We start from the raw sequence: 12,454 nt of genomic DNA on the forward strand, positions 1-12,454 counted from the left end.
ATGAAGAGGTATTGGAAAGAATCCAGAAGTGGTTGACTGGAATGTTCAGTATGAAGAAAGGTTAAGACGATGCAATTTGCAGTGCAGAGTCTAGTGGATAGGAGGACTGGTGATATGATAGACAATATAAGTTGGTGAGAAGTTCTTATCAGGTTACATGAATAGGTTTTTCATAGAATGGTGAGAGGTGGGGAGATAACAAGATGTCATCCCTGAAAGCTGTGTAAGGAGGATGTGAGCAAAGGTGAACGAAGCAGGTTTCTTGCATGGAGAGTGGTGAATGATTGCAATGCATTGTTGCCTGAGAGTGTGGTATATGACAGAGGGCCCTCCCATGATGAGTCTGACTTCATAGAGGTCTGAGGATGATGATAAAAATGGCAATATATATGTATGCCCAAAAGGAAGTATGCTTTACATCATGGGATACTGAGACAGTTGATGTCAACAGTCTTTACACACAAACTTTTATGCTTGGGAAGAGATTAAAAAAAAAAAGAGTTTCTTGTAGGAACTGTCTGATCAAGAGCAAAATTATTAGGACTTAGACCATGGGTGTCCAACCTTGTGGCTTGCCTGAGCCACATTGAGTGAAGAGGAATTGTCTTTGGCTACATATAAGACGTATAATATAGTTAATGTATATAAGTAACAAAACTTCCTTTATTTTTTAAAATTTTGTTATTATAACATTAAAAAAAAAAAGGGCAGCATAAACACAAAACTAGTGAGATATTTGGCCTTGTTTAAGTGAATCAGTCTGGTTCAATGGAAATGGTTGCAATTCATAGTGAGCTCGTCAGAAATTTTTGATCTAACTTTACTCTTTGCATGCTTCATTCTTGAAAATAGTTGTTCACAAATGTACATACTCCCAAAAAGCAATGGCATGAATAAAGTGCAATTGTGAAGTGAAGGATATTTTTCACTGGCAAGCTAAAATCTAGCAAAAGAGACGTGATAAAATTTTTCTTTGAGTTGAATATCTGGTTGCAACTCTATACATTCCATTTGAAAATTTGAAGATAATGTATTTATGTTAACTGAAAATGGAGTCGGAAATATACAAAAAAAATTGATAATTTTTTCTGAAATTTGAAACCTATTCTCAAATTCCTGTATCAAAACGGAAAGAAAGAATGAAATTAATATAACATTTGGATACTATTACAATAACATGGATATGAAGCTTATATTTTTTTATATATTTTATCCATGTGGCAATTTGGGTGGTTAATAAGCAAAGGTTTTTGCCAATAAAATCCTTACCCGAAGTCTGCGAATGCCTGATCTTGTGATGAGCTGACAGTCATACAATTCAATGCGTTGTAAGCTGTGACAAGTGATCAAGTGATCTAAGGAAGCATCGGTGATAAGAGGACAGTTATCCAATTCCAGTACACTGAGATGTTCCGAAGAACAGGCACTTGTACCAAGATGACGAATACCTTCATCTGTTATCAGTTCGCAGTGGGACAAGCTCTGAAAATTGAAATGAGGATTATTCAAATAACTTTTCAAAGAAAAATTATGTTTTAAGAGTAAAATAAACACTGACCAGATATTAACCAAAAGTAACTGTTCACTGATATCATATCTGCATACTAATGAAAAAAAGAAGTATCTTTATAGAGTTCTTTACAAGGTATTCAAAATTAGACACGCTTTAGGAGAGATGGTTCCCAAAAACCTAGAGTTTTTATTCAAACAAAGCAAATTAACTGTGCTTTAGAACATGTACAATGTATGGTCACAATATTATTATTTATTATTATTTTGGGCAATTCCAAGGAGTCAACAGACTCATCGAGGGTCTAAATATAAAGTAAACAATAATAGCACTACTTTGCTGAAAGGAATATAAGATTAACTTTATATTATATTCAAACTTCTACATTTTTCTTGTGCTTCAAGCATAACCATTATATCAAATATCCATTATTTGATGTAACAGATTTTATCTTTTAAATGATGTGGAAATTACTTATATTCAACATCTTTTTTTTAAGTCAATTATATGTTTACACAGTGTGCCTGTTAAGTAATGAGATGCTTTTTTATAGGATAGCCCTTTAAATAAAAGTAACAAATGTGTTTATAGTTTTGACCACTAGAGCATGTTGTAATTGGTATTTTTCATAATGTAAAAACACATTTCCTAGGAAATGTATGCTGTTGTTACATTATGGTGGGAGGTCACTACCCAGACTGGTTTCAGCCTTTATTGAGGCTTCATCAGTGAGTAGCTAGACCAAATCAATACCAAAGGGTATAGTGAAAGTAACTTATATACTTTGCTATACGAGTTGTCAAAAAGGTGCAACCATTAAGTTACTTAAATATAAAGAGCCAATAAGCTTCATTTCGGCAATATAAACATTATTTAAATTAATGGGATATTAAATCCCACATTGTTTTAAAACCAAATAAGAAACTCAAAGATTGGAATCAGAGAGTTTCATGCCAAATATAGTAAACTATAAAACTATCAGCAATTACTAGCGTGAGCTAATGCAAGTACTCCTAGTACGCAGTACAATCTCGGGCAAACTCACAGCAAAGGTGGTAAAGTTCTGATCGCTATTCTTGGTATTTTCCATAATGTAAAAACACATTTCCTAGGAAATGTGTTTTTCGCTATACCCTTTGGTATTTATCTGGTCTAGCTACTCACTGATGAAGCCTCAATAAAGGTTGAAACCGGTCTGGGTAGTGACCTACCACCATAATGTAATAACAGCTTACATTTCCTAGGAAATGTGTTTTTACATTATGGAAAATACCAAGAATAGAGATCAGAACTTTACCACCTTTGCTGCGAGTTGCCCGAGATTGTACTATGTACTAGGACTACTTGCATTAGCTCATGCTAGTAATCACCGATACTTTTATAGTTTACTATATTCGGCATGAAACTCTCTGATTCCAATCTTTGAGTTTCTTATTTGGTTTTAAAACAATGTGGGATTTAATATCCCCTTAATTTAAATAACTGATTTTGAACAGCTAAAAGAAGGAAACTTGCATCATGTCCAAATGGTCGCCAACCTGCATATACCTGCCCTACAAACAACAGGCTGCATGTTTGTAACTGTGCATCATGTGCATATTTTTGAATATCATTAAGTGAGAGATGAATTGCATGAAACCACCACTGTGCTTAAAGGAGGGCCTAAAGTGGCTGGAAGAAAGTTCCACGTATGGTCTTTGGAGCAAGGTTTCCAAGATTATGTACAACTAAAAAAAAAATTAACAAATAATTTTTAAAAAAATCTTTCTCCTATTTGTGGTACTAATTGTACTATAATAATGTACCTTTCATGGATGAGGGCAGTCATTTCTTGCTAAAACTATTTCCAATAGTCTATGACTATTATGTTCCTTCTGCATCGAGCTGACACATTTTTGCATTTTAAATATATACAGCATGCTAGTTTAAATGTTCATCATCATCAAATTGCTGACATGTACCCTCAAGGGTTGTATAAGATATGATAGTACTACATGAAAATTTACATCATTACTAACTTCCTATCTACAATTTTCTTCCAAATCAGTCTGTTACTTGTCAAGACTCCAACATTATCAGATCTTATATTTCTATCTTCTAAGGCACTTTTTACTGTATTAATCCACCTATATCTTGGTCTTCCTCTGGGTCTTTTTCCTACCACCCTGGCAGAGAATACTTGTTTTGTTAATCTTTCCTCCTATTCTGTTTAAGTGACCACCTGAGGTAAGCTCTGCTAACACATTCCTGGATGCCGAAAATGTCAAGTTTTTCCCTAATATCCTCATTTTTAATATGATATTGCCATTGATGCCATCTATTCACGCCTCTAATCTTTCTCAGGAGTCTCATATCTGCGGTCTCTAGTCTTTTGTCAAGTGTTTTACTTCTGACCCAGCTCTCAGATCCATAAGTTAAAACTGGTTTGAACACTGTCTTGTATACAGCTAATTTAGTGTTCTGACTAATTTCTCTCTTATTCAATTGACTTCCTACCATACCTACTTTGTTGATTCTGTTGTCTATTTCCACATTTAATTTACCATTTTCAGTAAAAATCGTGCCTAAGTGGCTGAAATGTTTTACTTGTTCCACAGGTTCCCCGTTCACAACACAGTTGACATTTTCAGCAATTCTACCTATTTTCATTGTCTTTGTCTTTTTAATGCTGATCTTCGTACCATATCTATTACAACAGTTATTCAATTTAGTCATGGAATCTTGCAAACTTGTAGTGGATTTATTTAAAAGTATAGCATCTTATTTTATCTTAATTAATTTAACATATTAAATTAATTATGGTATATTAACATTAATTATATAATTAATGTTAATTAATGTACCATAATTTCATCAGCAATTCTAATATCATGTTTAATACCACTTTCCTTCATAATGTGATCCATATAGATAATAAATAACAGAGGGGATAATGTACATCCTTGTCTCACACCTGATTTAACATTAAACCATCTTCCTGTACTTCCTTCAATTCTAACTACCGACTTAAAACTCAAATACAGACTAAGTATTGCTTGATATAATGCCCCATTGACACCATGTAACTGTCACGTATTGAACAGCTTCTCTCTTGGTACCTTGTTGTATGCCTTTTCCAGATCGACAAAACTTAAATACAGATCTTTGTTATATTCCCATGCTTTCTTGACTATTTGTCCTAAAGTGAAGATCTGATTCAGACAGCCTCTATTTGGCCTAAATCCAGCTTGTTCGTCACCAAGCTTTTCTTCCACAATTCTTCTCAACCGTTTCTCAAGTATACTTGCATAGATCTTGCCAGGAACACTCAGCAAGGAAATACCTCTGTAATTCTCACATTCAGCCTTATTTCCCTTTTTATATATGGGCACTATTAGAGCTCTACTCCAATCATCGGGAATTCATCCCTCTGTCCAGGCTTTCTGAACTATGCAGTGCAGCCACTGTAAGACTTTTATACAACCATTCTCCATCATTTCTGGTCGAATATCATCTACTCCTGCTGCCTTTCCTCATTTCAAGCATTTGATGGCTTTTTCTACTTCAAGTATGGATACTGTATGCCTGCTGAGTGTTTTTTTAACACTGTGCTATCACTGTGTCATTTACTTGTTTCATTTAGCAATTTTTCGAAGTAATTACTGCATACTTCAAGGATATCTTTTTCTCCTGTTTTCATGTTATCTTTATCATCTCTAACTCCTTTTACAGCACTCTTTCCTCCATTTCTAAGCTTCTTCGACAACCTCCAGAATATCTTACCATCTTCTTCATATTTATTTTCTATGTTCTTGCCAAAGTCCTTCCATGACTTTTGTTTATCTATTTTTACACAGTGTTTAGCATTCTTACATTTGTCTCTGTATTCTCTAAGAGCACAAGTTGACATTTTTGCCAGGAACTTTTGATATGCTTTCTTCTTTCCCTTCACTGCCTCTTTAACTTCCTGTGTCCACCATGTAGTTTTGATTTTTCTATCCTTACAGACAACCTCACCACATGCCTCTCTGGCTGAATCAATCAGGGTTTTCTTAAAGGTTTGGTTCTTGTTCTCAAACTCATTTTTTTTCCCAATAATCTTTGTGTATTTTAGTCTATAGTTCAGATCTGAGAGTTGCTCAACTTTTCGCTTTAAAACTTTCTTACATGTCATTCTTTTCAATATGAAAGTCAATTTTATCCTGCTCAAGACTAAATAATGATTGCTTCCAATTTCAAATCCTCTGTGCACTCTGGTGTTCTGCACCAGGGAGAAAACATCACTATCAACAATAACATAGTCAATGAGACTTTTCTTATTCCTTGCCTCTTCTCTCCATGTGAATTTGTGCACATTTGTATGTTGGAACATAGTGTTAGTAATAACCAGTGCATGTCTGACAATCACTTCCTACTCTGCTATTTAGATTCCTAACAAGGACCAACTTTTCATTTTTTTTTTTTTTTGTGTCAGTTGCTTTTTCTAAAGCATTAAAAAATACCTCCACTTCTACCTTAGTAGAGCCTTCTGTGGGACCATAGGCACAAATAAGTCTCATTGTCCAGTTCCCCATTCTGATATTTTCCCACATCACGCTACTTGAGACTGCCTGCCATTCAAGAATGATTAGCCTCGTATTTAGTGTTGAATACTATGGCTACCCCTTCTTTTCCTTGATTGTCATTGCTTAAATATAACATTTTGTATTTATCTCAGAAAGATCTGACCAGTTTTTGTCTTTTTTGTTTCAGTCACCCCAATTATGTCGATCTGGTACATATCTAATTCCTCAGCTAGCTCCATTTCTTTGCCATTCAAGCTTCTTATGTTGATAGTACCGATCTTTAACTCTGGTGATGTTGAGTTTGGGTGTTTGTTCCAGTAGCTGACTTTTTGCTGTTTGCCCTGGTTCCCCTGGCAAAAACAATGGGGGCCTTGTTTAACCGGGCGACACCCCAGCTGGCATGAAATTTTGTCATGTTGTACCATCATTTTCTATATTGATTTAAGCCAATAAGAATACATGGTCGGCTAAATCCCAAATTGCCAGCCCATTCTCGTTCGTTCGGTATCCAGGTAGATACCCAACAGGGTGCACCACGAGAAGGTAAAGGATTGGACATTAGGTCAGAAGCCCTGGTTAGTTCTCTGCATTCCTTTAAAGGCTATGTGGAGGTCTCCTCTCAGTTATACAGCTTTGACCCTTAAATGTTGTCAATTAAATTTTAATTGGAAAATTAGTATTGTCTTAATGATAAGGCATATTGTGTCTGTGGAAGGGGAATTATTTGTCATCATGCAGAGTTGGACTGTTTATAATATGAACTGTAACAAACATACAAAACACAAAGTAAAGTAGAACTCAGTAGATTAGCCAAGTAAATTGGAATTTATTAGTCTAGAGTTATAGCTAGGAAGAGCATCTACAGGAGCTTGTAATAATGTTATTATTATTATTATTACCACGGGCTACTCCAGGAGTCCTTAGACTCATCGAGGGAGGCCCTAAACATCATGTTCACACAGCTGTTCAACATTCTCACAGTATCTATCATACCTTGCCTTGAACTCGCTCACTGTCTTAGCACCCACAACAGACTCTGGCAGCTTATTCCACTCATTTACCATTCTAAAAGTAAAGAACCCAGCTGTAACACCCCTGCTAACCACGCTCTTGCCCAGCTTCCATGAGTGTCCCCTAGTTCTCCCACCACCAGTCCCGATCTCAAAAATATCATCTGAATTAATCCTATAGAATCCTTTTAGCAATTTGAATGTCTCAATCATATCTCCCCTTTTCCGCCTATCAACTAGTTTCTGCAACCCACAAATCTTCAACCTGTTCTCATATGGTTCATTCCATAGACCTGCTATCATCTTAGTCACTCGCCTTTGGATCCTCTCAACCTCCTCCCCATCAAGAAGGAACCGAGGTGACCAAATCTGGGCACAGTAGTCGAGATGAGGTCTTATCAGGGCTCGGTACAGAGGTACAATAACTTGTTTTTCTCTGCTCGTCAAGGTATTTTTCAACAACCAAGTGAGTTGATGAGCTGATTTAGCTACTTTCGCAATGTGCCCCCTAAACTTCATCTCCCTATCCACCAACACTCCCAAGTCCCTGGCCTCATCAATCTCTTGGAGTACAGTTCCACCAATGTGGTATACTGCTGCTAATCTTTTCACTCCGAAATGCATAACCTTACATTTTGTCACATTAAATTGACATCCATTCTCCTTAGTCCAGAACTCCAATCTATCTAAGTCATCTTGCAAGACTTTGACATCTTCTGCATTCACTATCGCCATACCCAACTTTGCATCATCAGCGAACAAATGAACTGTCCCACTTAGACCCTTCCCTATATCGTTAATGAACAGATTAAACAGCAGTGGTCCAAGAACAGAACCCTGTGGCACACCACTAGTCACAGGCCGTTTTTTGGACTCTACTCCTGAATAAACTACTCTTTGATATCTCTCCATCAACCACCCAGCTATCTATCTCACCAACCCTATATCCATTCCCATATGTTGTAGTTTACGGATTAGAATTCCATGTGGTATCCTGTCAAACGCCTTTGCCAGGTCCAGTAGTATCACTGTAAACCCATTTCCCTTATCCAGTTCAGCCGTCACCTTGTTATAAAACTTGAGCAAGTTACTGAGGCATGATCTACCCTTCACAAAGCCATGTTGTCCTCTGTACAGTATCTCATTTTCATCAATCCATTCCTGTATTTTTTCCTTGACTACTTTCTCCAAAACTTTGACAACGACTCCTGATATGCTGATCGGTCGGTAATTTGCAACCATAGTCTTGGATCCTCCTTTATGCAGTGAAACTATTTTCCCCTCTTTCCACGCCTTCGGGACTAAGCCAGACCTGAGACTCAGATTAAACAACATGGTCAAAGGCACTGATAATTCATTAGCCGCTTCATGCAAGACCCGTGCCGGTATACCATCCAATCCCACAGATGTATTCACATTAAGGTTCTGTAATAGACTATTCACCTCCACTTCATTCATCACAATTCCCATATAAACTAATGGTTCCTTCATTTTTTCAACGTCACCACCTGGATGATATACTTTTGCAAAGTGCGCGCTCAGTAACTCCACTATATCGACTGGTTCAGTGAACTCTTTACCATCGTCATTCCTTAAAATCATTTTGCCATGTACAGTTTTTTTCTTGCTTGCAGCATATTGAAAGAACTGTTTGGGATTCTCTTTTGCTTGCATAGCTAGTTTCCTTTCATAATCGACTTTTGCTGTTTTTACCACGCTCGTTACCCTTCTGGCCTGTACTTTATACCGTTCGTGTGCCTGCAGGTCACCCCTTTCTTTAAATTCCCTCCATAGTTGTTTCTTTTTTTGCAGCTCAAGCTTAATGGTGTTATTCATCCATTTAACCCCTCCTTGTTTCACTATTCGGACCTTAGGTATACAATCAGCCATAACCTCCTGTAAATGCTCTTTGATCACTTCCCATGCTCTATCGACGTCCAGCCCTTGCAGTTGTACATGCCATGGCACTGATCCAAGCAATCTCCTAAGCTTGTCATACTTGCCAGCACGGTAATTCCACATATACCCTGTCTTAATCACAAATTTCACACCTTTAGCCACCTCCCAGGTCAAGACCTTATGATCACTCTCACCAATAGGTGGCAACATGGTCATATTCATTACAGTCAAATTCTCAGATACTATTACCAGGTCAAGCACTCTCACACCCCTAGTATTTTCAATTACATGTTGTTTCAGATAGTTATCCCTTAATAATTGAATAAAATCCATTTCCTTCCTCACATGTGTCCTCTCCTTCTTCCAATCAATGTTACCATAGTTGAAATCCCCCATAATAATTACCCTCCTTCCACTCATTTCATCAATTTGTTTATGCATACCATCTCCACCATCTATTCCATCACCTGGTCTATAGCAGCACCCAACTGTATATTTTATTCTGCCAGTATCAATCTCACACCAAATAGCCTCAAATGAGCTCCTTTCACTATCCTGCAATACTTCAATTCTCCTTGGCTGCAGTTCATCAGCTATCATCAATAATACCCCTCCCCCAATTTTATTCTCTCTGTCCCTCCTAAACATACTATAACCTACACATTCTATCCCACTAACTATATCATCTTCCGTCAGCCATGTTTCACTAATGCCAATAACCTGTGGCCAGGAAGAGCCAATCAAGGCCAAAAATTCTTCCTTCTTGTTCCTAATACTCCTGGCATTAGTATACATGAATTGCAGTGTTCCCTTTGTCCCACCCCTATCTTGATGCGTTATTCTAAATATCCCATTCCCATTTTTTGTCCTTATTGCTGGCTCAGGTACATTATATACATTTTTACACTCAACTGTCTCACTGATGTCTGGATATCCGCTTCCCCCCCCTCCTTGTTAGTTCTAGTTTCCCTGGTTCTGCACATCCATTTTCACTTCATTCAGCAACACTTTTTCCAGTCTCCGCACACCAAGTCCATTCAAATGCAGGCCATCCATCTTGTATAAGTCCTTTCGCCCATCAAACTCATTCCACACGTCCACAAATTCCACACCACACCGTCCGCATAACCTGCGCATAATATCATTTGCGATTATGGCCCTCCTTCTAAACTCCTCTCTGTCATACCGCGGTAACAGACTCACCATTCTAACTCTGTCACTCTTTTCTTTCGCTACCTTTAACAATACTTTCAAGTCCTCTCTCATAAAAAATTTATCACCTTTCAATTCATTCGTACCAGCCACAATTGTTATTTCTTTCACCTTCTGTTTTTGCACTCTAATGCTCTCACTTACATCCTTAAATTTCGCACCCGGTAAGTACGATTTAGTTACACTCCCATCTATTACTCCTCTTAATAACGAGTCACCATACAACACTCTCTCCTTCATTTCAGAAACTCGCCCACGCTGTTTATTTACGTTAGCCTTTATTTACGTTATGTTCTACTAATGCAGTATAGATTATACAAATGCAACAACCATTCCCTATGTCTAGTATATATGCGAAAAAACAGCCAGAATTTAATAACAAGTCTCAAGCCACACTTGAAATTGGCTGCTCTTTTCTAATCTCCTAAGGGCCAACTCCCTCCTCTCTCATTCCTACAGGGTTTCTTGTTCTAGCAAGTTGGCCTACTACGGGTAGACAAGAAAAATCAGCAAGCACTAGCTTGGAAAAATTTGTATTTCATAAAGGTTTGTGGAATGTAACTCTTATGTAAGTCTGTCTGTATATAAACTGTTATTTTTCCTCCCCCCATAATGTGTTCTGCTCATGCAGTTATTTGAAATAATGAGCATCCTCGAACACATTTAACCTATATCACTATTTCAGTTTTAAAAGAAAAGATTGGAGTACCATGCAGACGAACCATTTGCTATATAAAAAAAGTGAAAATTTATAAAAACTTTCATGCTTTTCTTATAACCCTCCTTCCTTCGGCAAAACATCCTGGTTAGAGATTTATATTTAAACTCTGAATTTTTTAATCCTTCCCATAAAGATTTTAGGAAAATTATCATAGATTTTCCAGCTTAATAGAAATGTTTCATCATTATTCCAACTCCTTACTTCCTCCTAAAAATATCAATTTTTTTTTATTGATATTCTAGTAATTATTCATTATGATCAATTTTATAGTTCCTTTTGATTGCATAACATATTTACAGCATGTATAAATGTTATATTAGAATTTTAAAAAATATTCAAATTCTTATATCATCAATTTCACATACCAGTTTCTCCAAACGTGGACAACCAGCAGCTAGATAGCACAACGTGTTATCTGTAATCTTTAAGAAATAAAAAAAAAATATATTATTCATCATCATTTGCATTATATAATCCATGTATACCTTAAAACTTTATATTGAATCGAATATCATGTTGTAGTTGCAATTTACAGTATATAAACAGCGAAACTCCTTTGGTGTTTGGAAACAAATGCTCATAGGAAATTTTGATAATTTAATGGAAGACAATCAGTTCAATTTCCCAGAAGGTCCTGTAAACTGGAAAAATTCCAATTAAAAAACAAATAGTATCAAATGAACAGTATAATATTTTTAGAAACTAAAACCCACAAACTAGCAGTCAGTATTATAGCAAATGCACACTTTTCATTGTTTAAACATTTTCAAATATTTTTCACAAGAAATGTTTACTGTTATTACTTGCTTTTTAGTTTATTCATGTTATTTCCAGATAGAGCCACATAAAGTATTTCACAAAATTAGTTGAAATAAAAACAGTTTCCATTTGACATCTTTGTTTGTGGTTCTATACCAAAAGAAACAGTCCTAAAAATGTCCTATCTCAGAGAAGTCTACACAACAATAACAGTATAATAGTCTGAATTATGGCTGAAGCAAGAAATATGAGGTAAATATACTAGTCTTAAATGAATACTCAACTCATTTATTATTATTATCTGAGACCTCCAGGGAGTCAAGGACTCATTGAGAGGGGCTGTAAATTACCCAATCCAGCTATCATACCTACCCTTGAATTCATTCACACTAGATGAACTCACTACCTGTAAGGGCAAATTATTCAACTCACTCACTGCTCTCTGGGAGAAAAACCAAGCTCTTACCCCTTTCTTGACTGTAAATTTAACTTCCATGGATGCCCCAGTATTCTCTCCTTCCATATAACGAAAAGTTTCATCAGTTGAAATGCTATAACACCCATTCAAATGTTTATAGACCTCTATCATATCACTCCTCTTTCTCTTGTTAACAAGAGTCTGCAATCCACATGCTCGCAATCTGTCCTCATAATCTAAATCCCATAATCTGGATATAATCTTTGTAAACTCTTCTTTGCACCCTTTCCACAGCTTCTTTATCCCCTTGGAACCTGGGAGACCAAATCTTGCAGAGTAATCCAAGTGTGGTCTTATCAAAGCCTTATAAAGATGCAAAAT

At 36.5% G+C, this 12,454-nt stretch overlaps 1 protein-coding gene across 10 annotated transcripts in view; it reads right to left on the reverse strand.

The window, feature by feature from the left end:
• Positions 1–12,454, reverse strand: part of LOC150110302 (F-box/LRR-repeat protein 20) — a 325,839-nt gene that overhangs the window by 13,256 nt on the left and 300,129 nt on the right. For all 10 annotated transcript variants that reach the window (XM_090392650.1, XM_090392658.1, XM_090392667.1 and 7 more), the window contains 2 exons: positions 11,262–11,318; positions 1,270–1,482 (listed from right to left, as the gene is read on the reverse strand). In XM_090392650.1, coding sequence (XP_090248776.1) covers positions 1,270–1,482; positions 11,262–11,318 — 270 coding nt within the window. The remainder of the gene's footprint in view (positions 1–1,269; positions 1,483–11,261; positions 11,319–12,454) is intronic.

The sequence above is a fragment of the Typopeltis vanoorti genome, chromosome 1 (assembly GCF_054136105.1).
Source record: "Typopeltis vanoorti isolate ZY-2024b chromosome 1, IOZ_Tvanoo_1.0, whole genome shotgun sequence".
Lineage (NCBI taxonomy): Eukaryota > Metazoa > Arthropoda > Arachnida > Uropygi > Thelyphonidae > Typopeltis > Typopeltis vanoorti.